Raw genomic sequence first — 27,264 nt, 5'->3', positions numbered from 1 at the left:
AGGCTGTGGCTGTGCGGGGTTTGGGGGAGGGGCTGCCTGAAACCCCGCTAACCTGGCCCAGTAAGCTGAAATCAGGCACCAGTGGCGCAGACGGACAGCCAAAATATGATTGGCGGAGAGGAGAGCTCTGGGCAGACTGGGCCACAAGCGGCGGGCTTAGGGCTGACAGAGCCAGCACAGCCCCGCCGGCTTCTCACTTCTCAGCCATTCGGCGCATCGCGGGCTCAAAATTTCGCCGAAACACGGTGGATATGATGCTCATTTCAGGTCTTGGCAGCAACTTTCGTGAGTTATCACTACATTTATGCCCACACAAAAAGTAGTGCTCAGTTTGTGCCTGAAGTGCCTGGCTGGGCTTGATTGGTGCGGGAGTGTGCTATATGATTATGAGCTTAGTGAGTTGGTTAGTACTTAGTAGACAGCAAGTTTGAGTGAGCTAGATGAGCATCTCCCAGTAGCGTTTCTGCCACCTTCCGCTCTTCAAGCGGGGTCTTTGATCCGTGTCACAAGAATGCCGTACAGGTCATCGATGCTGCCTTGAGTGGTGAACTCGCTGCCGGCGGTGGAAGAATAGTTGGGCCGTCCTTGGCCATGCAGCCCCACTGCCACTATTCCCTTCACGGCCAGGGTGTGGGATCTCGTCATGTTGGGCTGGAGTGGGACGAAAAATGTACTTGGGTCAATACGTTAGCAATTAGACCGATCGAAATAGTCATTTATTCGATCGGATTCGCGATGTAGATTTCAATCGACAGAACTGCAATTACGCCCGCATCACCCTATATTACATGAAAATATACTACAATATGTCCAAACAATACCATCATCGAACGATATAAAACCCATTCACGGCAATCTGCTTATCCCTTGCCTCGTCCGTCGGAGCTCTCACTCCGATCCAGTGCAAGGGGACCTTTTCAGCCAACTTCTGCCCTCGATATTTGACGTTCTCCACGCCTTCTCTCGTTCGATCCATCCAGGACCCGCTTCCGCTTGCTTCATTTGTACCTATATTCCTTGTTTCTGTTACTAGAGGTGTATCTGCTGCCCAAGCAGGATGTTCTAGGACACTCTGCGCGTAGGACACATCGCACGCGTCAGCTAGCATGGCCGCCTCCGCGGTAGCCTCCCGAGCAGCGATGAGATCCTTTTCTGTTTGACCTCTCGGGGGAGGCACATCGGGACGGAGGAAGCCCATGATTCGAACCTGCACCCGAGTTTGAGTTCGAAAAGGCACGGCAGGCTCGTCGATGAACCGAATCGTCGTGACCTTTCTCATGGCCTGTGAGAGGTTGATTCTGGTCTGCTGCGTCGGATCCCAGTATACCATCGATAAGACGATGCCCTGCCACGGCCCTGGCGCAGAACCAGGGCCCCTTTGTGCCGTAGGGCCATCGCTCTCGGCTCTCACCCACCCAAAGAAAAATCCATGATACCTATCAAGCACCAGATCAGGAACTCTAGCCAACCTAAACCGAGAATCACTCTCTTCCATCTCGACCCTTGCACTAAAATCCACAGGAAATGGCGCTGTTGGCCCATCCTCCAACGCCACCTGATGCCCTTGCTGTACATCCCTCGTTCCGTTCCCTTCACCAACCCCATCATCCCCCATCCCCAACACCGAATTCACCCGATCCCCAACCCCACTAACCGAATACGCCGTCTCCGCCGCGGTCTGCGTCACCCAACTAGGCTGATACGGCTGCACCTTACTCTGAACAGCCGACGTAACCGGCGCGACGACCGCCTCCGCCGCCGTCTGCACATACATGCCCAGCACCATCGCGCCCATCTCGAACGGCATCGTCGACAAACTCGCCCCACGCATCGAACTCGGACTCAAACTCGTCGACAACACCCGAAACACCGGACTATAACACATCACCTTCTTCTCGCCCCTACACAACACCAGCTGAAAGTACCCATCCCCAGCTTCCACCGGTATCCGCACCACAACCGTCTCCCGAAGCACATGCGTATCGCGAATCTTCGCGGGCGCCTTTTTCCGAAACTTGGTGATATCTCTCTGCCAGGCGCGTTCATCCGCCGGGTCAACTTGTTCGGCGCGAACAGGTAACGTGGGGGTCACGTTGAGCCAGTCGTCGGTCAGTCGAAGGAGAGCTTTTGTGCGCATGCCGGTTTTGCCGGTCCAGCCTTTGCTTTGGAGCCAGAGGGTACGGTCGGCGGGGAGGGGGGTGGTGGAGAAGATGGAGATGGTGACGGAGGTGGTGCTGCCGCGGTAGAAGACGACCCCGTGGGAGTGTCGGAGGATGGTGATGGCTTTGGTGCTTTCAGTTGGGTGGGTTATGAGGCCGCCGAGGAAGTGGCGCGCTTCGTGGTAGGCTTTTTGGGCGGTTGACGGAGGGGTTGGAAGATCGGTTGTGGCGGGGGGGGGTGGGAGGGGGGAGGGGGGACGTTGTTGGTCATAGTGGGTGGTTGCGGCGCGGATGGGGAGTGGAGGTGTATAGGGTGGTGGTGGACGATGGGGTCGTGGTGGTTGAGGTGATGGGTCTCGTTTTTGATGCTGCTGCTGCTGCTGCTGCTTATCGGGGGTGGGTGGAGGCGAAATAGTGATGACACCGCGGATGGTGCCATCAGAGCAGGTTTCAGGGAGGGGTTTGCGTTTCAAGTGGTGATTGGTGGCCATAGTGATGCACCACAATGTAATAAATGTTCTCGATCCATTTGTGTCGAATGCAGTGTTAGACCCCTGACCCCTAATGGTCGCTGAGTCGTGATGTCGATCGGATGCTGCGGATTGCTGAGTCAGCTAGAGATAAGATAAGATAGTTATACGTCAATGGGAGGGTAGTATTTGAAGATGCACCCAACTACCATGTGAATAACCCCATCTGATCTTACTGGGGCTTTTTTCAACATGTACTCCATATAAGTGTGGGGCGTGAAGGCAGCAAAATACCCCTCACGAAGAAGAATCCCGAATTCTTTGTCTGCTATTAGTATGACCTCATCGACGGAAGATATATTCCGCGATACGACAAACTTATAAAGGAGCTGACCACTGATCTCAAAGATCCACCAAATCTGCAATAGCGCTTCCTCACATCCCAAGTCCACTCTTCTCAAAATAATCATCATGTCCCACCTAACCTACTACAACTACGACGGCGTCGGCAAACGCAACCAACAAAAATTCAAATACAGCCAAGCCGTCCGCATCGGCGACCGCATCGAATGCGCCGGCCAAGGTAGCCCCCCAACCTTCCACCCAACCCCAAACCAATCTAACATCCCCAGGCGGCTGGGACCCCACCACGGGCGTCTTCTACAAAGAAATCAACGCGCAAATCGACCAAGCGTTCAAAAACGTGGAACTGAATCTGCAGAACGCCGGCGGAAAGGGCTGGGAACAGGTGTTCCGGGTGAATTCGTATCATGTCCCGATTAATGATGAGGCGTTGGAGGCCATGGTGAGGAATTTTAGGAAGTATATGCCGGATCATGAGCCGATTTGGACGTGTGTGGGCGTTACGAGGTTGGGGGAGGATGATATGAGGGTTGAGATTGAGGTTGTGGCGCATGATCCGAAGTAGATGCTTGGGGCCAGGCCGGGGGAGGGGGTTTGAGAGTGTTGTGGCTACAGGGTGTGGAGATATTCCCCTCAAGGATTTCGATGATGGGAGGCGTATAGTATTGTAATGGTGATACGTGGGTCTGCGATGCATCTCGGCCCGACGCATGTCTCACTTGGGCATTTATCTGTGTGTCATGAGTATCAATCCAGTTTTCGATGATAAAGGATACAGGTCATTTTGTGGCTGAGATACTTGGTTCGAATAATTGAAGCGCTGTTTGTAAGTGGCTTGATCCCCACCGCAGCTGGAACGTGGACAAAGTGGTTTTCAAGCCGCATGACCCGCGATACGAATGACACACTATTCCTGTCGTGCTGCTCTAAGACTGTCCGTAATCCCTCTTAGGCTTCTGACAAGACTAGACTATGTTCTCTAACTATGGCCGTTTGCAGAGAGGATACGACTCTCCAAGTGATGCCAAGACATCAGCGCTTACTGGCTTGTGAGCGATTTAATCATCACTGTCGAATAACTCTAATCATGTTAATTAAATCAGCAGAGCCTCGTCAGTTGAACCACCCAATCGTAACAAATCTTATAAACCTAAATCGTTAGTGCTGACTTTGTACGGCAACATCTCCACTCATGAGGCTGAGTAAACTCAGCCTTCCGAGGTCGCTTTACTAATACGCCCAACTGCCCTCCCCAGACCCTCAATTTCGTTGTCCCGCATTGTAGCCGGCGATATGGCTACCGATACGACATCTTCAGGAATTCAAGTGTCTGGATATCGGATTCGCAGGGCACACGAAAAGTCCCGCAATGGTTGTCTCAGATGCAAGCAGCAACGCAAGAAGGTACTGTACCCTGCAGATGCTGTGTTAATCCTATTGCAGTTGGGACGAGTCTCTGATTGTAAATAGTGCGACGAGTTGCGACCGAGTTGCTCGCGATGTACCCGACGCTCGTGTCCATGTCGATACCAGCCCCGTTTGAGTACGAGCGGGTCGGACACGGAGTCATCTTCCCCCAATTCCAGGACTGTGCCGGTCGTGCTGTCAAATGACATTCCTCCATCCATTAGCCAACTTAGTCTTTCTCCACAACTTACTACAGAAGAGGACAACCCCGACTTGAACTCACCCTCCCCAGATCCTCTCCATGCGACCGAACTCAGCCTCTTAGCCCACTACCTCACACACACCAGCCAAACCATCCCGGTCGACCATCTCGATCTCCACGCTCTCGCAGTCGGGGTCCCGAATCTCGCCTTCAAATGCAAGGCGGTCATGTCCTCCTTGCTAAGCTTGGCAGCAGCGTGCAAATGCCACGACATTGCCCACGAACAGACCCGAAACCCACTCGATTCCCAGAAATTAACAGAAATCCAAGAGCTCCTGGCGCTAGCGGAACGCCATCACCGGGCTTCCCTCCGCCACATTCAAGCCACGATGCAAAACTCCGAATCCTACGATAATGTTCTCGCCAACGCGGCGTTGATGGTTTTGTATGCATCGGCTAGTCACTCCATCCGTGTCCATTTGGCGGCCACGGCCAAGCGATATGGACAGCGACTCCCGACCGAATTATTACCGCAACATTCGCAGTGGATTTCCTTTACTCGCGCAGCACATACGGCATCTACCGCTGTGCTCAACAATATTGTCGAAGCTGCTACCAGCGAGGTGGTAGATCCGCGATTAGAATCCCGTCGCACAATGCCAGCCACAGGGAATGCTATCTTATCACCCCAAGACGGTCCTTCCTCGAAAACAAAGCGTCTGTTCCTGCCTCTCGTCGCATCGACCTATGATCGAGCTCTAAGGAGTCTCCGCAAGAGAGCACAATGCACAGCTGCTCAGCTGCTACAAGGCCCGCAGCCGCATGCTTCTGCATCTCGTAGCAGCGCTGATCGACGACTCCACGCATGTCTGGAAACCGTATCTATCCTGGAAAAATGCACATCTGCAGCGCTATTACCACGAGAAAGTCGCGAGAGAAAGATGCCCGAGACCCCGTGGAATCATCAACACATGTCCATACTCGGATGTTCCCGTGCCGTCACACCCTGGGTAGCACGATATATGATCAGTGTCACATCGATGGAGTCCCCGCGGGTTCTCCGACGTATTATCATGTCTTTTCTGAACCAAGCACCGACCGAGTTTCTTAATCTCGTACAGTCGGTCTTGGATTGTCCTGCGGAGGGAAGAACACAAGGCTCGGCTGCAACAGGGAGATTACCACTGACTGCGATGCATGTTCTAGCGATGGATATTTTCGCTCATTGGCTGGTCCTGGTCATGTTGCTGGATGGGGTATGGTGGATTAGAAATATCGGAGAGTGGGAACTTGGCCAGGTGATCTCCCTGATGAAGACACAGAATGTCTTATGTCAGTTGGGTGGTGTTGAAATGTGGTGGCCGGAGAGGATGTATTTGGCTAAGCAGGAACTCGTCCCGATTACTTGCAGTGATAGAGATTGTTAGTTTTAGGTATTGTAACTATTTCTCGTGAGCAACTGTATTCAGCAATAAGCAGCCAGGGTGGATCACGTCCTACCATAGCCTCGCCAAGGAAGTAAGCTGTAAGAGTACGAGTACAGCCGCTGCCAAGGTGCGGCTTATAGCCGTAGCAGAAGCCCTGCATCAACCCTGCATACGACGGATAACTGCGGCGTATTAGTAATACGCCAGAGCGGCGCACTACAGAACAATGACCTTGGCGACAACATTGTATGGAAGAGGCATGTGGCTGTGATGTGCATTTGGAATTGATTTGGATGACCTAGTTGTCTTTGCAGACATAGCCTGATATGGTAAGCTAAACCGACAAATATAAGGATCTACGAGTATATAAAGCCCGTTACCTGCTCGATTAAAACCAACATCCTCCAGCATATTCACCATCTACTCCTTTCCAAAATCAATAACCTCTTAAGTTCTAACTACCACGATCATGCTCACATTCACCATGTCCTTCACTATCATCCTACTTACTCTCACCCTCCACGCAGCAGCACTACCACAACCGATCCCCCCCCGCTCCAACTCCGATCTCAGCTTAACAGCCCAACTCCGCCTCGCCGATACGTAAGTCAGCCCTAACCCTCCTCACCCCATCCTCTAACCCAACCCCATCAGTGCCATCGAACGCTACCAACTCCTCCCCAACGATTCCGACTTCGTCTTCAACTTCACCAACACCGAAGACCTCCCCGTCGCGACGAGCCAAAACTGGCCCGCTCTCGTCGGCGTCGGCGCAGCCATCAGCATGTCCCAACTCCCACGTACCCCCTCCCCCCCCAATACCTCCCCCAACCCATCCCTCCCAACCACCAACTAACCCTCAAAAAAAAGCCTGCAGCATGACCTTCATCCACCTGCACCCGCGCGCCACCGAACTCTTCGCCCTAACCTCAGGCCACATCCTCTCCTCCATGATCCCCGAGACCGGTGTCCTCGACAAAAACAACACCCAACGGGTAATCCGCACCGACCTCCACGCCGGGCAAGTCACCATCTACCCCGCCGGCTCATTCCACACGCAAGTGAACCCCGACTGCGAGGCGGCGAATTTCACGGCCGCGTTCACGTCGGATGAGTTTGCGGTGGGGTTGGTGGCGGAACAGCTGTTTGCGTTTGGGGATGGGGTGGTGGAGAGGTCGTTTGGGGGGAGTATTACGGGGGAGGAGTTGGAGAGGCTGAGGGGGGCGATTCCGAGGGATATGGTGGTTAGGGTGGAGGAGTGTTTGGGGAGGTGTGGGTTGTGATTTTAAGGGGGGTTGGTGGATGGGTGTGGAGAGGGAGAGGAGGGGGGAGTATAGATTGGTTTTATAGGTTATGTGCGCAGAGATGGATGCATTCTGTGATCTTTTTGTTTTGCTTGTCAGTTAGGAGGGTAGAGATGTCATCAACGTCAAGCCCTATCTAAATCTCCTTTTCTTTGTTAGCGAGTGGGATATCATGACTCTTGTTCCGTACCAAATCTCCTACTTTCGGTCTCCTCATTGAGATACTGACAATCGTGCAGTATTAACACTTGTTGGAGCATATTCCAGGAATTTGAATCACTGCATATTCAAACCTGGATTCACCATGCAAGTACTACACCTTTATAATAGGCAATACCCCGCACGACAGACCATTGGAAATCCGACCCATCACCGAACCATCTCCGCGAAAACCTTGGCATGACTCGATTCCGGGATCTGTTTGGGCTGCCAAAATCCCTGCCGGATTCTGCACTGCACTGAACCAATGGCATGGCTCAAGTGGAGCTTGAATCACGTTTCCGGCGTGCAAAACCCTGGTCTAGCCTCATCCACGCCCCACTCAGCCTCTACACGGTGAATGTAGACAGAGTTTCCCCTCACGAAAAATATTTCTCCTCACGGAGATTGGAAAATTTGATGCGGGGAGTTGGGGTGTGCTTGGTATTAGCAAATATATACTGGGCTCGGCAGAGCCCGCCCCTCACAGTAGCCCTGGGTAGACAATTTGAAGGTTCAGCTTGTTTTTTCTTATGTGTCTGACTGCCAATCAGACCGATGCATTGTGATTTTAGAAGTGATTTAGGTTCTGTCTAGGTTTAGATCCACCCGCTCATACCCAGTGTCGATCTTCGTTAGTGTTTGCTAGTGTGCTTTGACACGATCAGCATCAATGGGACCCTTGACGGCAATAGCCGTGGCGGAGAGGGATGTTGAAGCAGCGAACATTCGGTTGGTTGACATCGACCCTGAGCACCCACACAACTGGCCCATGGCCAAAAAGGTCCGGGTAATCATGATCCTCGGTCTCATGAACATCCTAGCCACGGTGGCCAGCAGCATCTTGAGTCCTGCACAAGCGGAAATTATGGAGGAGTTTCACATTGACAAGGAAGTGGCCATTCTCACAACTACATTATTTCTAGTGGTATGGAATCCTTAGTACTAGCTTCTTTGCATCGAAACTGACCCTGACTAGGGCTACATCTTCGGCTTCCTCACCTTCGGCCCGCTGTCCGAAAAGTTCGGCCGCAAATGGCCGCTGATCATCGGGGTGACCATCTCCGCACTTTTTGAATTAATGCCCGCCTTGGGCACTAATCTCGCCACCGTCCTCGTCGGACGTTTCTTCGCGGGATTGTTTGGTATCTCGCCCGTTGCGGTCATGGGGGGCGTCGTCAGCGATTGTTTCGCAACGGAACAGCGCGGCAACGCAATGGCGATTGCCGTGGCGCTGATGTTCTCGGGGCCGACATTCGGCCCTGTCTTTGGCGGCTTCATCGTCGCTTCGCCCTTGCACTGGCGCTGGACCATGTGGGTGATGATCATTTGCGGGCTGGGCCTGGCGCTCATCGCCGTCGTGCTTTTCCCCGAGACCTATCCCCCGATCGTCCTGCAGCGCGCCCAATCCTGCAAAGCTTCTAGTCTCGAATCTCCTTCGGAGACGGAGAAAGAGAAACAAGACAGCAATAGTAATCTCGGACAAATCGCAAAACTCTACCTCATCCGTCCATTCTGTACGTCCTTCCCCCATCCCTTCCCACCAGACCACTCTTTCTAAACAGCACAGGGCTCATCCTCACCCAACCCATCCTCACCCTCCTCACCATCTACCAATCCCTCCTCTACGGCATCCTCTACCTCTTCTACCAATCCTACCCCTACACCTTCGGCACCCTCCGCGGCTGGCCCACCGGCCTCAACACCCTCCCCCTCCTCGGCCTCATCACGGGCATCCTCCTCACCACCATCCTCATGCTCCTCTACAACCACCTCTACTTCCGCCACCACTCGCACGATCCCACCACCGGGAAATTCCTCCCCGAGGCGCGTCTCCCCCCCATGATCCTCGGCGGCTGTCTCATCCCCGCCGGCATGTTCTGGTACGCGTGGACCGCCACGCCTTCCATCCCCTGGGCCAGTCCCGTCTGCGCGAACCTCCTCATCGGAAGCGGCATGTACTTGCTCTTCATCCAGGGGTTTAGTTATATTGTGGATTGTTTTACGGGCATGGCGAATAGTGCGATGGGGGTGAATGGGGCAATGCGGAGTGTGTTTGGGGCGGCGTTTCCGTTATTTGCGGGGAGGATGTTGGCGGGGTTGGGGGTCGCGGACGCGACGAGTGTCTTGGGGGCGGTGTGTGTCGTGTTGGTGCCGGTGCCGGTGGGGTTTTGGTGGTTGGGGGGGAGGTTAAGAATGTGGTCGGAGGGGAGGTTGATGTAGGTTTTTTGGGGGGCTTTTGTATATATTGGTGTGGGGTGTTGTTTTATGGAGGACTGATGACATTATGTTTATAGAAGTTATTATAGATGATATCCATGATAGACTATAGAATATTTGATTTTGTTGTACGTGTCCACGGTTATGAGGGAATAGAATAAACTGGCAGGTTCTGCCTACTTAAAAGTATACCCCCTCCATCTATTATATATATACTCACTGAATCATCCTAGCTCTACCCGTCACGCAACTATAAGCAGCCTTCTACCATCTCAACTAAACAGCACCCGCCCTACTTCCCCACATCCAAATCACACACAGGGATATATTACTTGAGTTGGTAACTACCAGTAAATTCTGTCTGCCTCCTTTTCAGCATATCGCACTACATGAGCTAATTCTAGAAGATGGTATGTACATACGACCACAGGGTGTGGAGAACAGGGCTTCCCGTCCGCTCAGCCGTACTTAAGCCACACGCCGGGAGGTTAGTAGTTGGGTGGGTGACCACCAGCGAATCCCTTCTGTTGTATGTATTCTTCCTTTTCTTTTTTATTATTCATAATTCACGGGTGGTTTATGTCTGCTGTTGGCTTCAATTGTGTTGTTGTAACGACAGTGGACTTATTCTACACACGTCCGACAGCCTCACCTGCGGGTGATTCCATCCACCCAGCTTAGCTATAAAACCAGTCTACCCGCCGGTTCCATTGAGTCAGCCCTTCTGAACAATTGCTCCTGTTCAGTGAAGTCTGAACTCCTTAATCTGAACATTGATTGGTCACAACTCGCCGCTTCCTCTTTACATACTCCTAACCCAACCATCCAACTGCTACATCCTAGGCCCCTTTTCATACTCCTACTCCTACTCCGTACTCCGCAGACTTAACATACCTCACCCAATCAGGAAAGCCATCCATCCATCATCCCTCCTAGCAACACTGGGTCTGGTGACCCGAAATACGAGAAAAGCTTGGCAAACCATCGGAAATAAGAACAATCAAAGGAGTAGACTACCCGATTAGGAATATGGATCTGATAAGATCTCGCTGAAGCCATCCGCTCGTCTTGGCACCAGTCATATGACCGTCTCGAGGTGTAGAGATGTGGATGGAGTATCTGATAGCTTGCTTTTCAGAGTGACTATAAAGGTTATGAATTTCCCCTGGGTTTTGGAGGGAGAGGAACATACGGAATACTTTCATACAACGAACCCTACTCCTACTACACTAAATCCTGAACTTAGCACCCCCGGCTAGCAATCATGCAATTCAAGGTCCGTCACCCCCCTTAAAAAATCCCATCCTCAATTCTGACGATACATCTAGACCCTCACCCTCACCCTCCTCACCACAGCGACTGCCACCGCAACCCTCGACATCGCCTTCAGCGGCTACTACCTAACCGAATGCGTCTCACCGAGCATCGAATCCGCCAACGTGATCTCCGGCGCCTGCGGCCCCGCCAACGGTCTCCCTCTGAAATCTTTCTCCGCGCACATCTACTCCGGTGCTTGTGATGAGGGTACCGCGCCGGTGTTGAAGATGTATACGGCGACGGGATGTACGGAGGATTCCCTGTATGGGGAGTATGAGGTTACGAGTGAGACGCTGTGTTGGGAGGTGGATGCCACGTTTTTGAGTAATGAGGTTGTTTGCGAATAGAGAATATATCGTGAGGGAGATGGGGTCGGCTGGTTGGGTTGCTTGGTTGGGTGTATGAGGACTAGTGAGTAGTGGGTAGTGCTATCCGGGTTTATGTTTAGCTGGCTGTGTTGGGGATAGTTGCCAAGGCTTTGGGGGTGTGATGACGCGGCCTTTTTGGTTCGTTGTAATTCCCTCGTTTGTTTGGACCCTGGATCTTTTTTGGAGAAAGCCCTTGTAGTTCTTTTGGATTGTCTTTGTGGTGGTCTTGAGTGGGGTTGTGCGTGAGATGTTCATCTCCCGTGGGGTCGGAACGCGGTGCTCCCTGCTCTGCTAGCACCCCTGCGATCACGGCTGCGGTGCAATGATGAATATCAAGTTGAGCGCCTTACTGGAATCTAACGAGCCAATTGGAAAAAAAAATCCTTTGAGTTCTACGATCCCACCACACATCTCATCCTTCCACTTGTATCCCTCTTCCCCGTCACAACAACTACATCCTCAACCTCAGCATGCACGGCCTTCCTCCGCCAAACCGCCCACACCCCAATAGTACTCACAATCAAACTCAACGCACACGCCAACGTAAAAGCATATCCCTTGGTAAAGCGAGGTCCCTCGACCGTCGGGAACACCAGCAACGGCGTCCACGCCGTCGTCGACTGCGCCACCGCGTTAATCACCACCAGCACTACTGCCCGCTCCTGCGGCGAGTACCGTAGCTCGGTATTTACCCACCCGTACAGCACGCTCGACATAGCCACGGATGCATAGATGGTTGAAAAGGCAAACCACTTCGCTGACTCGGGGACATTCCAGATCGTGAGGATCAGCAGTCCCAAGCTATTCCACGTGTGGGCAAGCACGATAGCCCATGCCGGCCCCAGGCAGAGATCGGAGAGGAAGCAGATGAAGAGGGTGTAGAAGATGCCGAGGGCTGGGGCGATGGCCGAGAGGTTGTTCAGCGTGGCGGTGCTGTACCGCTTCAGCGATTTCAGCCAGAGGAGGTATCCGCCTGCCGAGGTGTGGAGGCTCGCGTTCCAGAAGAGAATGTCGAGAATGAGGAAGATGTAGAATTTGCGGTTGCGGAAGAGGGATTTCACCGTGTCTAGGATCGAGAAGCCGGTGATGGTGAAGCGGTGACCGGTGCGTTCGAGGCGTTCGCGCCCGCGTTGGATGTCTTCGTCGCGCAGGATGAGCCGGTTGGGTTTCTCCGGGGTGCCTGGGAGGACGAAGAATCCTAGGATGCCGATGGGGATGGTGATGATCGCGCAGATGATGAACATCCAGCGCCAGCCCGCGAGGCCGGCTACTCCGTCGAGTCGGGAGGAGGCCCCGGCTTGGATGAGGCTGGCGGTCAGTGTGCCTAGTGTGAGGCCCACGTAGAAGCAGCCGCCGCGACGAGCGATTTCGTCGCCGCGATACCATGCGCCGAAGATGTAATGCATTCCGGGGAAGAATGCCGCCTGGAAAGGGTGAGAAGTAGTCAGGGGATCGAGGGGGAGGGCTTACCTCGAACCATCCCACCAGAAATCGATAGGCCATCATCTCACTATACGAGGTGGCTCGATACTGCAGAAGAGTGAACACTCCCCACAGAATGTCCATGATGGGGATGAGCCATGAGATGGGCACGCGCGTGAAGAGGTAGGCAAAGGGAAGCTGGCCAACCACCGCACCAACGGTGTACATTGTCTGCATGTTCACCAGGTCATCGCCACGCAGACCAAGATCTTCTTGCATTCCCGATACATAGGCATTGTCTAGAGCGTAGAGTTAGCAATTGTCGACGAGAAGTACGACGGACTCACTCAGGTTAGCCTGATCAATGTATTTCGTCCAGTAGGACAGAAAAGCATAGGGAACAATAAGAGCATCAAGCTTGAGGATCAATTTCCGATCTGCATGACTGTCCTCCTCGGAGAACCAGCGCATCTGGTACCATCGACGCTGTTTGGGAGAGGCCATTGTGACGGTGTTGTTGGTGGACAGTGATGCCGTCGGTCGGGATTTAAGAACCATTTGAGCTGCAGAGAACATGTCACCATTTTCGGCGGGATATGCACATGGCGATCTGCGAGATGCAGCTTAGGCGGAACTTGTCCGTAGCTTGCTTGGCTGCAGATATAGACATGGGGTCGTTGCCGATTGTGGTAGGAGGAGGTGATAAGGCGTGCTCGGTTGATGCAGCATTCTTTCCAAACCGCCTTTCATCTTGCCATGGTCATATAGTTGCTACAGGTAATCACTACCCTGTGATGCTTGATGCTGAAGACATGGGATGTGGTTGATCAAGACATAATGTCATTCGAGAGATCAGGACCGAAATTTGGAGCTTATCTGATCCCGTCAGATGCTTGTCGCTCCCCGTGTATATATCCAGATCAGTCAGTAGTGGACTGTCACGCAAGAAAGCGGGGCTTTCGTGACATCTTTATCTTTTTGAGACACGGACCGTGCTCATGGCCAGAACATGTTTGGAATGAGGGGGCTGTCACTCAATTCCCGGGGCGATGGCGTCATTTTAGTGAGGGGTGAACACGCCAAGCCATATGAAGGGGATGATATGGCTGTTAAAACAGAGCAGCGAGAAATCATTCACGAAAGGACCGTCTGATTGGAATATGTGTGGCGCCCGATTCGCTGGTAGGCGAGGTACTAGTCATATTGGCCACCACCGCTTATCATTTCCGTGCCTCAACACCGTAGTCTGGATAACTCAATATTATCGGCTAATGTTGGCATGTGCAATACCTCAGACCAGGAACTCTTGCCGTGAAATGATGCTGCCTCTGTATCTGACAGATGATGAGAAGTAAGACTCTTGCTGCCGAGAATGATACAAGTAGTCTATGAAGTACACCAAGATTTGTCCTCAATGAGCTGGCCACAATGCTGTTATGTGTAATGCTCTCCAAGATCCTTTGTCAAAGGAGCCGTCAGGCTGTAAGAGACGATTACCCAGCTCCAACCTCCCATTTTTACCGAGACACAAGAAATAATCAATCCTCCACTCAAAGGTCGTCAGCTCGTCCAGTCCCATCCCGCCCAACACTACTCGTCGAAGCCTGATAAATCCCACTATACCCCTCCACCATCTCCCCCAGTTCTTCAAAAACAATCTGCGCAAGCTTGGCATCTCGAAACAAAACCACTCCATTAGGATTATTCACCTCCAACAAAGCCCCTAGAGCACCTTGATACCCCGCGTCTACCACACCAGCCGTGATTCCCACCCCGGATCGCCACAGCGACGATCGAGGGAAAATACTTCCCATGCCATTTAGGGGAACTTGAACGGTTTCGTTGAAATCAACCAAGTAAGCGCCGTGGTGGAGGGTGATGGCGTGGGTGGGATTGAAAGGTAAAATGGAGGTTTTGGAAGCCTGGCGCTTGGTATTATCGAAGTCGATGGTGGCTGCAGAGGTCCATGCGGAGGTCTGTCGGAGAGTGAGGTCGATGCCGCAGGGTTGCTGTTGGGTAATATCTCGGAGGTTTCGCACTAATTGCCGGGTGAGGACTTCGCGGCCGCTGAGGATCATGGTGACCAGAGATGCCAAATTCCAGCTTGACGGCGGTAGAGTGGTAGTCGTGTTGTGCAAAGTCATTCAGTTTGTGAGACATTCAGCTTATTCCCCTATCCTTCCTCTCACACCGCCCGTGACGTGCTCGTAACTTCGGCTGAACTCATCCCGTGCAAGCCGGGGAGCCATAATGTCCATCAGGCAAATACAATACCAACACCCTCAAATTTTGACAACGCACTTCACTCCAATAAAATAGGTGGCCAGAATCAATTGACCCGATTGTCAACCGTCTAGAAAAGTGCCGCTGAACGATCCCATGCTACTTGATTCAACAGGTCAAAGTACCCGTAGTCATCTGGCAATTGGCTCCATGCGGTAAAACCAGGTCCAAAAGGATTATGGAGGTCCAATCTAGCCTCCTCGCTGGAAGTGCCCAGTACTTCAGACGTAGATGGGACAGGGTTATTAACACCGATTGCTTCCGCAGTAATGTCACCCTCCGAGGACACCTCGGTTGGGACAATTGAAAGCTTCCTGAGGTTATTCGCAATGTGTCGTGCTGGATACCACGATGTAGCCAGTTGATCAAGTACAGTCAGGCACACGTGCAGCTGATTGCGCTTCGTAGGACAGTCTGGTTCATCTAGAATGACCCAAGCAGAGGACAGCGTGCAATGCGTAGCCGAAATAGGACTACGCTGAAAACCGCCGAACACACGGCTGTACTTCTGAGCCACCAGACACATTGACTTGGCTGCGTCCCTGCAGACTAAGCGAGCCTGCTCCACAATGCCATCGGCAGGCACGGAGTCGGAGCTGGATCGCATGAGAAACGGTTTGGCAAGGAGAATCGATGTGGTATGATAGATCATATGCAGCGTGTATGCGTGAGGCACATTGTTGGGGCGATCAATCCGGAGCCCCGGAGGAAGATCATAAAACCAGGTTCTTAAGGCCAGAAGGCTGGACTTGAAAAATGCCGGTCGCTCGGGCTCCTTCATAAGAGGCTTGGGAGCCCACCTGCTCACTCAGATGACATTGTCGCGCACCAGAGGGGGACTTACATTGAAAGTAGTATCTTCTCTGTAATTTGACAGATCTTAATCATGGCTCGTTGCAGAGGTATCAAGGCTTCCCGGATTGGCAGGGGTGTTTTCGCATCACTCTGGTCGTCGATATCCGATGGCAACTCGACGGCTCCTTGTTGGTCCTGCGTTGGTCAGCGAGGCCATTATCAGTCATGGAAACATACAAGCATAGAGCATATTCGCCCTGTATAAGTAGCTGAAAGCTTATCATGACAGTACAAGGTCCAATAAATTTGCCTTCGCAATCGGGCTTCTCTGGCCGATATCGCCACTGTTCCTTCAAAGCCCGCGGGATCGATGTTCAACCCCATGTCCAGACAGAGCCGATCGGCCATTCCATGGTGTAGCCAGCCTGCTGCATCTTTACCTATTGCCTACGTCATTAGTATCGACTGCAAGAGTGTAGCGACAACCTACAATGTAAACAAGGCCAATAACCCCTAGTGCCTGGATGGTCACAAGAGTCGGGTGTTCCATTTCCGACTGAAGCAGATCTTTCGCCTGCGTGAGGAAGCCTTGCCCAGCCGAGTTAGGATCATCAGGGACTAAGCGAACTTCCAAGCTATCTGAGTATCGAGAACCCAAGGCAAGGATCGAATAATGAAGTAATGGGGTCCAATACCAGCCTCCATTGTTCATGCTCTCTCTAAACAGGGTCTCATCTACAATAGGGTACCATGGCTGGTCCCACGTAAAGTAGAGATCAATGAGATGGTTTTGGAGGGATGCAGGAATTTCGTTGCCAGTAGCCGAGCTCTCAACGGTGAAGCCGAGATAATCATCAATGCTATTGAGCACTGGGTCCAGCTCGGGAACAGCAACGGAAGTGCCTGGACTGGCCTTTGGCAAGGGGCCCTGAAAGCCGAGTCTTCCACTGGTAGGCCCGAAATACCGCATCTCGCCATCATTGTCAAAATTCAACGAGTCGTCCAGAGATAGCTGGCCTTTGAGAGTCTCACACAGACTATCCATTGCCGAGCATGCGTCATCTAATTGGTCCTGGGCCAACTTGCTATCCAAGCTTCTATCAGGGGGTCGGGAGCCCTGGTCGTTGGTATCAATGCCATGCTGGTGTAGTAATTTCTCCAGTGATTCAATACGCTGCCGAAGAAGCAGGACGTAAGACTTGGGAGCCGGTCGACGACCATCTTCAGTAACCGAATACTGGCATGATAGCTTCCACTGAAGACATCTGGAGCAAGAAGGTTTCAACCCGTCGCACTATTTTCTTAGCGAGAATGTCACGATTTTTTGCTACAGCAGAATGTTACCTTGGCTCGCCGTCGCCGGCATTCTTCGCACGCTTTAGTAGTATATTTCCCGCGAGATCTCACCTTCGTCTTCTCGCCCTGAGATGGATCCATTGGATAACTAGTGGCTTTACATTGTTGATTGGGATGGAGAAGTTTGAGTTGGAGGGGCGAACGTGGGGACGACCCGCCGATTTGTCAGCAGGACAGCACTTGCCTAATCCGGTATTAATGGCTCAACGCGACGGCGCGTCGGCGTCCACTTTCTTCCACCTCACTTCACTTCAACCTCCAGTCATTTGCCTCTCAATGAACCCAAGACCATTTTATGTGAAGCACGTTATTATGAAGAATAAAGCCGTGTCACTCAGCAGAATCCCACCCTCCACCGTCAAGCGTCAGAACGAAGTCATGCCATCTTGAGATGCGAATCCAGTCATTAGCTACTGCAGTAACATTGTGTTTTGGAGTCTGAATCTATCTACTATAGGTACATCTATTCCGGGTTTAATGCTATGAACATGCACGACGGAATGGAGAACCACCCTGTTACCGCAGAAACCCCCTCTGTCTCCAGTGCTGAATGTAGCGACGGGCCACCGTGGGATCGACAGGCCCTAGGACCCGCAATGCTGCCGAATGCTGGCGCGCGTGGGACGTGTCCAATAATAACCCCCCGCACGACATGCGCTCAAAGTGGTCACTCAGCCAGTCGGCCATTACGCTGGCCGGGTTGTCTTCCCGAGTTCCAGGGAACGCCTTCACTCGATGTATCCACTCTGGGAAGGGGATGATATTATCCGGGGGAATATTCAATTCTCGGGCGAACACCCTTATCATATCATCCCATGGCTGACGAGTCATGTTGTCGATATGATAGATTGGATGAGGGTTCTCTGTGAGTATAAGATCGGTGAGGGTGGCTGCAACGTCATTAACTGGCGTCCAGGATAACGTCCCTTCCAGGGCAGGCAAGATCTTCAGGGTCTGCGCGGACTTTATCACGGCAGGAAAATGCTCTGCAGTATTCCAATATCCACTGGTAGAAGATCCAGCTATCTGTCCCGGTCGCACTATCATGGCATTGAATAGGTTCGGGAATTGTAACAAAGTCAGGTGGAGAGCCTGCTCGCAAACAAACTTTGCTTCGGCGTAGCCATTCGCCAGCGCCCAGCCAATTGTGCTGCGGTCTTCTGTGACCGTCTTCTCGCCGGTTAGTAACGGTCGATGGCCAACTGCTCCGATGGATGAAATGAACTGGAACCCGACGCGGCTATTAGACGACCGGGTTGAGGCGATATCTCGGGCCAGATCGATCAAGCTTCTCATTGTTCGAAATTGAGATTCAAATGTGGCTAGACTCCGTGCTCCATTCATTGACCAAGCATTATGAATAATATGCGTGACGGATTTGTTGAGCAGGTCATATTGCTCATTCGAGAGACCAAGCCGTTCCGCCCCTTCTCCTTCAAGGACCGTCAATTTTGTCATTTCGTCTGGACGAAGGCTAATGCCGCGCTCAGCTAGAGCTTGCTTCTGCCGCTCTAGCGGGTCCCCTAGCACTCGTCGATTCAAACAGACCACAGTGTGGACTACCTTTAGTCGAGCCAGATGTGCTATCAGATGGCTACCCAAACTTCCGGTGGCTCCAGTCACCAGGATGCATATGGGTCCTGTCACAGGCTTTGAAGCAGGTACAGGCTCAGTGAAGCCTTCGATAATGCGCAGAATGTATTCGTCAGTTGCCCGCTCACGAGCAACACTATCAACACCAGCAAGGAGATCCACGCCTGCTGGTTTTGGCCCCAGTGGCAACCGTGGTCTTTGTTCACCCCCAGTGGTAGCGAAAAGCACTCGCTGGACGCTCACTTCTGGTGAATAACCGTCCGTCCAGTCAACATGGCCATACCCAACAGCATGCAGATCTGCCTCCCAGCGTTGCTCGCTGGTAATGGCATGGGTGCGCCCATCGTTAAATACCCACCAACCACGAAAGAGCCCGAAGACAATGTCGATAGCAAACTGAGGCCTGGTCATTTCCAGCATCATGACGACACCGTCAGGGCGCAGGAACTTTCGCATGTTGCGCGTGGAGACCTGCAGATTCGACGTAGCGTGCACGGCATTGCTAGCAATTATGATGTGCTGTGTCCCGACAAGCTCATGGGCCGGGGGCTTCTCGATATCATGCACTTTGTATTGTACGAATGCATATTCCTTGAAGCGCCGACGGGCTTGAGCTAGGAATGCGAGCGAGATATCGGTAAATATATATTCGACAGGAATCCCAAGTTTGGTGAGTCCGGGAAGAAGCCATTTCGTACCGCCACCGGTACCAGCGCCCATTTCGAGAATCCTCAGCGGGCCTGATTCGCTGCCTACTTTGTGCGTGAGGCGTTGGATGAAATCTAGCATCTGCTTGTACCCGGTCACGTTGTGCGACTCGTCGCCGTACATCCAGGACACGAGCTCTTGTCCTTCTTTCGTCCCAAAGATAAGCTGCAAGCCGTCCTGCTCGCCGCGCAAAACTGCAGCCAATTTGCTGCCTGTGAAGAACGCCAGTTTGCTGGCACCGGCAAATTCCGGGTACGTACGGCCAATATCCTCGAGAATGGTGGTACTGGACTTGCTGAGCCAAGTGATCCCCGTGCGGATTACTCCCGTTTCATCCAAATCCACAAGGCGTGCTTCCTCCAGCCGTCGGTATAGGTAGTCGACCAATTCTTGATGCTGGGGGTCGTGGGATATGCGGTCTAGTGGTTGGCCTGGTTTCGCCGCTCGAATGAACGAGCCGAGGATCTCGAATGCCTCGAGCGTAAGGGTGACGCAGAGCTGCATCTGCAGCGGATTGAAGCTATGAACACGTCCGCTGCAATGGTTCTCGGACAGGAACTGGTCTGTTAAGGCTTTTGTTTCGCCAAAAGCCTCAAGGATCAAGTCCTCTGGCAATTGCAGCTCGGGAGTGTTGGTACTAAGGCTGGTAATTGACTCGGTGCTAGGCGTGTTAGCGACAGAGTCCTGATCGCCTTCGATATCTGATCCGGTGCTGCTGTCGAGCGTGTCTTGGGCGCTATCAGTATCTACTCCCATAGCGCCCTGCACTGCACAGACAAGGTCTCGGAAGGTCTCCGCCTCCATCAAGTCAGTTGCTGACAGGGTACAATGGAATGCTTCCTCTAGTTCGCGCGCCAGCTCCATGGCCATGAGGGAATCTACACCAGAATCCGCCATATTGTCGTCGTCGCGGATCTCACAGGGGTCTACAGCACAAAACTCGGCAACCACAGACTTGATGCGTGCCGGAATATCCGAAGTGCGTTTTACCTTTCCACCTGCTGTTAGCGTCTCAATCTTATCATTCTCTGATACCAAAACCGCCTGTGATGCGTCTGGTTGAGCCTGGAGAGAGGTTGGATTCAATTTGCCGAGAATCTTGCAGAACATAGCTTTCGGTACGCGTGAATATTGCATCCCGATGAAGACTTCAACGAGTCTGCCGCTGGTCGGCTCAAAGACAAAGATATCACTGGTGTAAAGACCATCTGAGCGCTCATGGGTTGCAAAAACGTCCCATGTATCTGGACGAGGCGTTTCCGAATCGGCGTACAGAGGTGTACGCATCCATTGCTCCATACCACTGGCGATATAGATATCTGACGGGGATCGGTCCGTCATGCAGTTCACCCAGAAGCCGCCGACTTGACTGAAGGAGTCGCACAGATAGGTATCTGCCCAAGTCTCGGCGGAATATTTCTTGACTACGTGTCCGGCTGATTCGTTCCCTTTGCCTACCAGTTTTCGCACTCCCCGGTATGGCTCGCTATATTCGACAATCTCGGAAAAGTAACGGTAAAGGTTGCGGCCCTGTAGAACATCGTCTACATCAGGGTCATTGAGAAGCTCGTGGCATCGGCGGTGGTTGACCAGACGGCTATACCGAGCGAATTCTCCCGCAAGTGCAGGATCGTCGGGTGAAAACATCGTGATTCGGGCGGAACAATGAACGACTTGCGACCGAGCGCCTTTCTGTCGATCTTCACTGGTATACTTCAGATCCCAGACAGTCTTGTCCTTGTTTTGCGCGTGCAACATGATTTGGACGTCTCGATTGTCAAGGCCGAGTGGTGCATCACTGGTGACGTTCTTCACCTGCGGAACCTTACCCTTTCCTTCTGACAGGCTGCGTAGCGCCTCGACAGCATTGTCTAGCATATGCGACGCCGGAGCAAGCGGAGCTGTTTGCGCACCTACGTGGCCAGATAGTGCTTCCTTGTACTTCGGATGCGCCGTGTTCACTCGGAACTTGGCTATCAGCTGGTCCTTGTCTCCGTACCCGAGGAATTCCAGTTTTTGATCCCCTTGAGTATCGCTCGGCTGGCGTTTACTAGTCGGCAGTGGCTTGTTGTCCATCCAGTGCCTGCTCTTCTCGAACTGATATGGTGGCAGAAGCAGGACCCCGTATTCTGGTGTTTGCGAGGAATGGTGCGCCCAATACGTCGTGGGCACTCCCTCTCTCCAAAGAGCTATCGTGACATCTGTCAAGTTCCGGACTCCGCTATCCCCTGTAATATTGACCGCCTGGAAGCGATGATTTACGCTGGTTGCTTCTAAGGCGCGACTGGCCATTACCGTGATGGTCGAATTGGAGCCTGCTTCTAGCCAGATGCATGAGCGGTGTCGCGCAGCAAGACGCTGGATGGCGTGGCTGAAGTATACTGGCTGGCGTAGGTGGTCCGCGGCGATACTCGCAGTGGGAAGCCCAGTGCATGGCTGCTCGGTGGCGCGTTCATAGTGCATGATTGGCTCATTGAGAGTCAGGTCTTGGGTGATACCTTTCAGGTCGGCAATCAATGGTTCGACCAAGGCACTGTGGAAGGCGTTTGTTACGTTTAGTCGCTTCCACCGAATACTGGAGAATGTTGGGTTCGTGGCCAGGGTGTGCTGGACTGCATCGATAGCTACGACGGAGCCGGCCAGAGTGAAGCTACGAGGCCCGTTGAAGCAAGCAATTTCTGCTGGGGCTACGCCGGTGGTCGTCTTTGCCGACTCTGTTAGAAGACCCTCGATTTCCACACGGCCACCGTCCACCGCGATCATGCCGCCAGCGTCCGTTCCCCAATTATCTCGGATAAGGATAGCTCGACGGGCGACTAATGCCAAGGCGTCGACGAGTGACAGCACGCCAGAAACGCACATTGCCGTTAGCTCGCCAAAGCTGTGACCGACAATCGCGGTAACAGGGACACCGCAGTCCATCCAGGAACGGGCACATGCATACTGCAATGAGAATAACTGTGTCTGCAGCTTGACTTGGTCTCCAATGGTAGTGCGCTCAAAGATGCCAGGGTAGAGACTCGGGTAGCCGAGAGACTCGAGCAGGCGGTTGCATTCGTCCAGATGATCGCGTAGCACACGCATGGTGTAGTAGACAGCACGGTCTAATCCCACGAAGGTGGAGACCTGCCCCCCAAAGCAGAGCACAACGGGTGCCATGGGCTTTTTTAAGCGGATAAATTGGGTATCGCGTCCTTCAATCACAGATGATAGCTTTGCATCGAAGTCAGCCATGGAGGCACAGCTGAAGACGAGTTGGCAGTCCAGAGTTGGATTCGACTGGCGGCCTGTGCCGAAGGAAATGTTGGCCAGAGAGGCATGCTGTGACGACAGAGCTTTGTGGTGAAGAAATTGTTGAAGTCGTCGTGCGTAGGCACGGATCCGGTTCTCGTCCAGACCGCATAGCCGGAATGGTAGGGACAAACCGGGATCGTGGATAGCAGTCGGTGGTTGTCTTGCGTCTGGGGCCTGTGTAACGACTATGGAGGCATTCGATCCGCATGCGCCATAATTGTTGATCAACGCGGCACGATAATCCGCTATCCAAGGCTTCAGCTGAGTTGGAATCTCTATTTGATCCTCCGATGATGCTTGAATGTGCGGGTTAAGTGTCTGAAAGTTCGGCTGCGGCGGGGTTTTGCCCTCCTGCATCATGAGCAGCACCTTGACCAGCGCAATTATCCCCGAGACACCTTCGGTATGTCCGACCAGCCCCTTGACCGATCCCAAGGAAAGAGGAGCTGTCCGTTGCGGTCCGCCCATCACCTGTCGCACGCTGCTATACTCCGCGGGGTCGCCAGCCTGGGTGCCGGTGCCATGAGCCTCTACGACCGAGATGTCGCGTGGATGGATCCGGGCCCGTTCGGTGACTTTCTTGAACAGCGCTGCCAACGATGGTGCATGGGGTACCACGATGGGAGTACAATTGTCGTTTTGTTCGACGGCGGTTCCGGCGATGGTGCCCAGGATTGGATCTCCTGCGGCAAGGGCATCGGACAATTTCTTGACGACGATCGCCGCAAAACCCTCGCCGCGGCAGTAGCCATCCGCCTTGGCATCGAACGGTTTGCAGGGGCCGGTCGGGGAGAGAAACGACGCTCCGTTGAGATTGTCAAAGCCAAGGGGGCTGGTGATTGCATTGGCGCCCCCGACCAGAGCCGCCTTGCAGTCTCCGTTGAGTATTGCCCGGCACGCGTGGTGCAGCGCGACCGTTGACCCTGAGCACGCCGTGTCGATGCACAACGCTGGACCATGCCACCCGAAATAGTGGCTCAGCTTTCCGGCGATGAAACTTCGCAGGAGACCCGTGGCGGCATATGCGGTGGCTGGATGGCAGTTGACGTTGTGCTCATAGTCGACGGTGCAGCAGGCGATGTAACATCCGACTTCTTTAGTGGCGTTCCTGTGGAAGTACCCGGACTGTTCAAGTGCCTGGTATGCGACCTGCAGGAGCAGGCGCTGTTGTGGATCCTGCGACATGATCTCGCGCGGCACCTTTTTAAAGAACTTGTGATCAAAGGCATCGATATCGCGGATAAAGTTTCCGAGCCATGGGCGAGCGGCGTCCGGGCGCCAGGGCGTCTCATAGTCCTTGTAGCGTTCCGGTGGGATTTCTCGATGTTGTGACTTTCCCGCACAGAGAAGCTGCCAGAACTCCTCCAGGTCGTCCGCGCCCGCGACCCGACAGGCCATCCCCACCACCGCGATATCCTCATCATAGACCCGAGGGGAACCGGCGGGCGCGATGCGCGAGAATGAGTCGAGCTCCAAGTCATCATAATGTATCACGCGGTCGCGCAGGCTTCGCATGAACGACGGGGGCACACAGCGCTCGCGACCAAACTCGACCACGATGGCGTCTGTATCCTCCAGATGCGACCGGTGCACAGCCGCGAATGTCTCATACCACATGGACGGCTGGGAGAGGACGGATTGCAGGACTAGCCGATGCAAGGGGCCCTTGCAGACGGGGTCGCCGCTGATGTTGGACCATGGGCGACGTCGCAGCTGCGAGGCGTCGGGGAGCCGAAGCGCCGGGTCCGCATCACACATCTCATACAACGCATCGAGTGTTTTCCGATGGCCCGCCCAGTGATAGCGACCGTTGAAATCGATATGGTACGCCACGAATCCGGCCGACCGAAGGGACTGTTGCAAGGGGGCCAGGGAGCTCCGGGGCGTCATGACTGTCAGCCGGTTCTCATCATACCAGACGGTAATGTATGTCTGCACCTCACTCAGCAACCTCCCACCCCAATCCACAAGATCGAAATCACCCACCTACCTCAGGATACCGCGCCAACACCCCCGGCAGCTCTCTTCCCAGCTCCGGATCCTTCCACACCGTTGACAGCGAGGTATACCTCCGCTCCCATTCCTGCGCATCACCCATAGCCCCCAACAACGTCGCCAAGCGGACTCCGACCGCGCCATACTTTGGCAGCTGGTCCAGACCCGTCACCGACGCCGCCACAGCAGCGCTCAAAAAGCCAATACAAAAGCCCACAATCTCCACCACCGGGCCCCCTTCATCCCCTTCCTCACCCGTCATCCGCATATAACTCGCATACTGCACGAGATGATGAACCATAAACAGCGGCGCATGCTGAATATACGGTAACGGGAAACACTCCTCCCGCGGAACCTTCCCTTCCTCTGCCCCCTTCGGAACCCGAAACCACCGACTCAACTCCCGTAACTGCTCCTCCGCCCCGGGAAGCGCCTCCTGCAAATGCGGGACATACTTCGTCGTGGTCCGCCAGTAGACCGGTAACTCAGCCAGAACATCCAATACCCAGTGATGTTCCGGACAATCGAGGACCACTCGACGGAGAGACCGGAAATGATGGACGTTGAAGTCGAGGGATTGGCACCCGAAGAGTAAGACAGTTTTGGGCGTAGTCTTAGCGTTAGGCTTATCGGTACTAGTCGGGTTAGGTCTGGGGTTGGATTGGAGGAGAGAAAGTTGTTGGGCAGCGGTGCGGGCCATGATGGGTGATCATCTCATAGCATGTCAATTCTCTAGGCAACGGGGCAACCGACCAACCAACCTAAGCTCTAAAGTATCGTCTGGGGAGAAGGGAACCAATAGGCACCTCAGAGGGAGAGGGATTTATGGGGCCGCCACGGTTCCGTTGGGACTGTCATATTGGTTGTCTCTGGGGTTGCTTTTTTTTTAGGCTTGGGGTTTGGGTATGATTTGGTTTGGTTGCTCTGGGAAAGGGGAGCGGGAGCGGCCGGAGTTTGTTGGTCGGGATATCTCCTCGGGGCAGCGTAGGGGACGGAGTGGATGGGCGTTCAGCAAACGCGGGTTGCACGAGGGCCGGAGACGGAGGAGGGATGCTGGGACGGAGTTATTTGTGGCGAGAGGCGGAATTAGAAGAAGAGGAGGAGGAGGGACGGGATCGGGGAGAGGGACGGGGAAAGGGGAAAAGGGGTATATAAGAGGATTACTAGTAGATTATATTTTATGTAGTGCTCGTGCCCATGGACCAGCACGGATCACAGTTCCCAGTGTGTGTGTGTGTGTGTGCCATCCCATCACATCTTATCCCGAATTTGTCCAGGATGTTTGACTCTTCGGGGAGATGGGGGTATCACCATGGACAGCCACCAACGTCGATATCCCACGGAATCAACCAGATTTCACACAAAACAAAAAGCACATGTTACAAGAGATCGCTAAGGGATTCAAAGAACGACAACCAATTCCAGCAACCAATCGCAAGTCTCTCTACGGAGGAGAGAACCCAAACCCAAACCATGACCCATGTTTACGACCAAACCTGAACCCCGTTCCCAATGCGCCCACGCAACTCAGCGACACCGGCTGGGATTATTGCCCCGACAAGGTCGGACTGTGCACCGGGTTCTTCACCCGTTCGATCTCCTGCAATGACTCCAACAACTCCTGCAACATGAACTCGAACGAGGTATCGAGGTAGCCATGCGCGGAGAAGAACTCGGTGCACATGATCAGTGGGGTCGGGGTAAGGGGATGGACCTATCCGAAACACATTCCGTTAGCCACAGTCACTCTCTCTGGGGACGATGACGAGAGGGGGGGACGTACTTTGAAGTATCCCAAACTGCTCTGCACCTTGACCAACCCGACCACTTCATGTGCGGCCAGGACACAGACCCGCTCAAATTCAATGATGCCCAGTAAGTGATCGCCGGTTTTCCAGGTGATGGTTTCCAGCACACTGTGCAGGAAGAGCACCATGCTTTGGGCGATGATGCGGGCGAACATAAGCATCGGGTCGACCTGGGGGTAGGTGGATAGGATTTGAATGCGGTGGGTGAGGAGATCATGGAGGTAGGTGTGACGGGCCCAAAAGCTGTCCAGGCTTTGGTGGTTGTGGAGGGGGTGGAGTTGCTCGACGGCGAGGGTTTGGCGGTGGCTGAGGGCGCGACCGACGATGGTGGCGAGGAGGATGAGTTCGGTGAAGGAGGAGAGGGGATCGTTGAGGGGATTGGAATGGGGAAGGAGGGAGTGGGGATGCGAGTGAGGGGGCCCATGTTGACGGGGGAAGGGGGAGGGGGTCATGAGTTCGGAGAGATAGGAGGTCAGGGTGGGTTGACCGGCTTGGAAGTCTTCTTCCGGGCAGGGCAGGCGGGTGGTTATCTTCGTCATGTTAGTTCTCTGTGTTGATTATACGTTGTAGATGGC

General features: G+C 53.5%; 12 protein-coding genes across 12 annotated transcripts in view; 6 read left to right on the top strand and 6 right to left on the bottom strand.

Moving 5' to 3' along the window:
- Positions 1-723: 723 nt before the first annotated feature.
- Positions 724-2,703, bottom strand: BO80DRAFT_428313 (LipA and NB-ARC domain protein). The gene has a single exon (XM_025720225.1). The coding sequence runs from the start codon at positions 2,648-2,650 to the stop codon at positions 824-826; it is 1,827 nt and encodes a 608-aa protein (XP_025571620.1). The 5' UTR covers positions 2,651-2,703; the 3' UTR covers positions 724-823.
- A 183-nt stretch (positions 2,704-2,886) lies between these two features.
- BO80DRAFT_467882 (RidA family protein) lies at positions 2,887-3,741 on the top strand. Its single transcript, XM_025722890.1, has 3 exons — positions 2,887-2,963; positions 3,038-3,212; positions 3,262-3,741. Exons 2-3 carry the CDS (start codon positions 3,101-3,103, stop codon positions 3,555-3,557), a joined length of 408 nt encoding a protein of 135 aa, XP_025571619.1. The 5' UTR covers positions 2,887-2,963; positions 3,038-3,100; the 3' UTR covers positions 3,558-3,741.
- A 527-nt stretch (positions 3,742-4,268) lies between these two features.
- Positions 4,269-6,028, top strand: BO80DRAFT_414899 (Zn(II)2Cys6 transcription factor; the record flags this gene model as incomplete). The annotated part of the gene is made up of 2 exons (XM_025718120.1): positions 4,269-4,396; positions 4,463-6,028. The coding sequence occupies exons 1-2, from the start codon at positions 4,286-4,288 to the stop codon at positions 6,026-6,028; spliced, it is 1,677 nt and encodes a 558-aa protein (XP_025571618.1). The 5' UTR covers positions 4,269-4,285.
- A 430-nt stretch (positions 6,029-6,458) lies between these two features.
- On the top strand, positions 6,459-7,311 carry BO80DRAFT_496365 (germin family protein; the record flags this gene model as incomplete). Its single annotated transcript, XM_025724016.1, has 3 exons — positions 6,459-6,631; positions 6,683-6,828; positions 6,899-7,311. Exons 1-3 carry the CDS (start codon positions 6,498-6,500, stop codon positions 7,309-7,311), a joined length of 693 nt encoding a protein of 230 aa, XP_025571617.1. The 5' UTR covers positions 6,459-6,497.
- Positions 7,312-8,073: 762 nt separating this feature from the next.
- BO80DRAFT_504817 (putative MFS transporter) lies at positions 8,074-9,862 on the top strand (the record flags this gene model as incomplete). Its single annotated transcript, XM_025724447.1, has 4 exons — positions 8,074-8,458; positions 8,510-9,047; positions 9,101-9,668; positions 9,856-9,862. Exons 1-4 carry the CDS (start codon positions 8,204-8,206, stop codon positions 9,860-9,862), a joined length of 1,368 nt encoding a protein of 455 aa, XP_025571616.1. The 5' UTR covers positions 8,074-8,203.
- Positions 9,863-10,167: 305 nt separating this feature from the next.
- Positions 10,168-10,431, top strand: BO80DRAFT_364297 (uncharacterized protein; the record flags this gene model as incomplete). The annotated part of the gene is made up of 2 exons (XM_025716144.1): positions 10,168-10,237; positions 10,265-10,431. Coding segments are annotated over 2 exons (237 nt in total), but the record flags the coding sequence as incomplete, so codon positions are not given.
- Positions 10,432-11,014: 583 nt separating this feature from the next.
- Positions 11,015-11,489, top strand: BO80DRAFT_496363 (uncharacterized protein; the record flags this gene model as incomplete). Its single annotated transcript, XM_025724015.1, has 2 exons — positions 11,015-11,026; positions 11,079-11,489. 2 exons carry the CDS (start codon positions 11,015-11,017, stop codon positions 11,412-11,414), a joined length of 348 nt encoding a protein of 115 aa, XP_025571614.1. The 3' UTR covers positions 11,415-11,489.
- Positions 11,490-11,877: 388 nt separating this feature from the next.
- On the bottom strand, positions 11,878-13,361 carry BO80DRAFT_448461 (putative MFS transporter Seo1; the record flags this gene model as incomplete). The annotated part of the gene is made up of 4 exons (XM_025721671.1): positions 11,878-11,886; positions 11,954-12,859; positions 12,906-13,156; positions 13,205-13,361. 4 exons carry the CDS (start codon positions 13,359-13,361, stop codon positions 11,878-11,880), a joined length of 1,323 nt encoding a protein of 440 aa, XP_025571613.1.
- Positions 13,362-14,407: 1,046 nt separating this feature from the next.
- On the bottom strand, positions 14,408-14,935 carry BO80DRAFT_458257 (putative dUTPase; the record flags this gene model as incomplete). Its single annotated transcript, XM_025722267.1, has 1 exon — positions 14,408-14,935. The coding sequence occupies one exon, from the start codon at positions 14,933-14,935 to the stop codon at positions 14,408-14,410; it is 528 nt and encodes a 175-aa protein (XP_025571612.1).
- Positions 14,936-15,225: 290 nt separating this feature from the next.
- Positions 15,226-17,384, bottom strand: BO80DRAFT_389884 (uncharacterized protein; the record flags this gene model as incomplete). The annotated part of the gene is made up of 5 exons (XM_025717131.1): positions 17,280-17,384; positions 16,426-17,229; positions 16,173-16,382; positions 15,985-16,130; positions 15,226-15,940 (listed from the first exon to the last, which is right to left on the bottom strand). Coding segments are annotated over exons 1-5 (1,968 nt in total), but the record flags the coding sequence as incomplete, so codon positions are not given.
- A 167-nt stretch (positions 17,385-17,551) lies between these two features.
- BO80DRAFT_389881 (putative polyketide synthase) lies at positions 17,552-25,856 on the bottom strand. Its single transcript, XM_025717130.1, has 4 exons — positions 24,877-25,856; positions 21,644-24,818; positions 20,634-21,553; positions 17,552-20,582 (listed from the first exon to the last, which is right to left on the bottom strand). The coding sequence occupies exons 1-4, from the start codon at positions 25,579-25,581 to the stop codon at positions 17,808-17,810; spliced, it is 7,575 nt and encodes a 2,524-aa protein (XP_025571610.1). The 5' UTR covers positions 25,582-25,856; the 3' UTR covers positions 17,552-17,807.
- A 571-nt stretch (positions 25,857-26,427) lies between these two features.
- Positions 26,428-27,264, bottom strand: part of BO80DRAFT_364221 (fungal specific transcription factor domain-containing protein) — a gene marked incomplete at both ends in the record, with an annotated part of 2,055 nt that continues 1,218 nt past the window's right edge. The window contains 2 exons of the mRNA XM_025716142.1: positions 26,428-26,595; positions 26,665-27,219. Coding sequence (XP_025571609.1) covers positions 26,428-26,595; positions 26,665-27,219 — 723 coding nt within the window. The remainder of the gene's footprint in view (positions 26,596-26,664; positions 27,220-27,264) is intronic.

The sequence above is a fragment of the Aspergillus ibericus genome, assembly GCF_003184845.1.
Source record: "Aspergillus ibericus CBS 121593 unplaced genomic scaffold BO80scaffold_46, whole genome shotgun sequence".
NCBI lineage: Eukaryota > Fungi > Ascomycota > Eurotiomycetes > Eurotiales > Aspergillaceae > Aspergillus > Aspergillus ibericus.
This window is presented reverse-complemented; position numbering and strand designations above follow the sequence as displayed.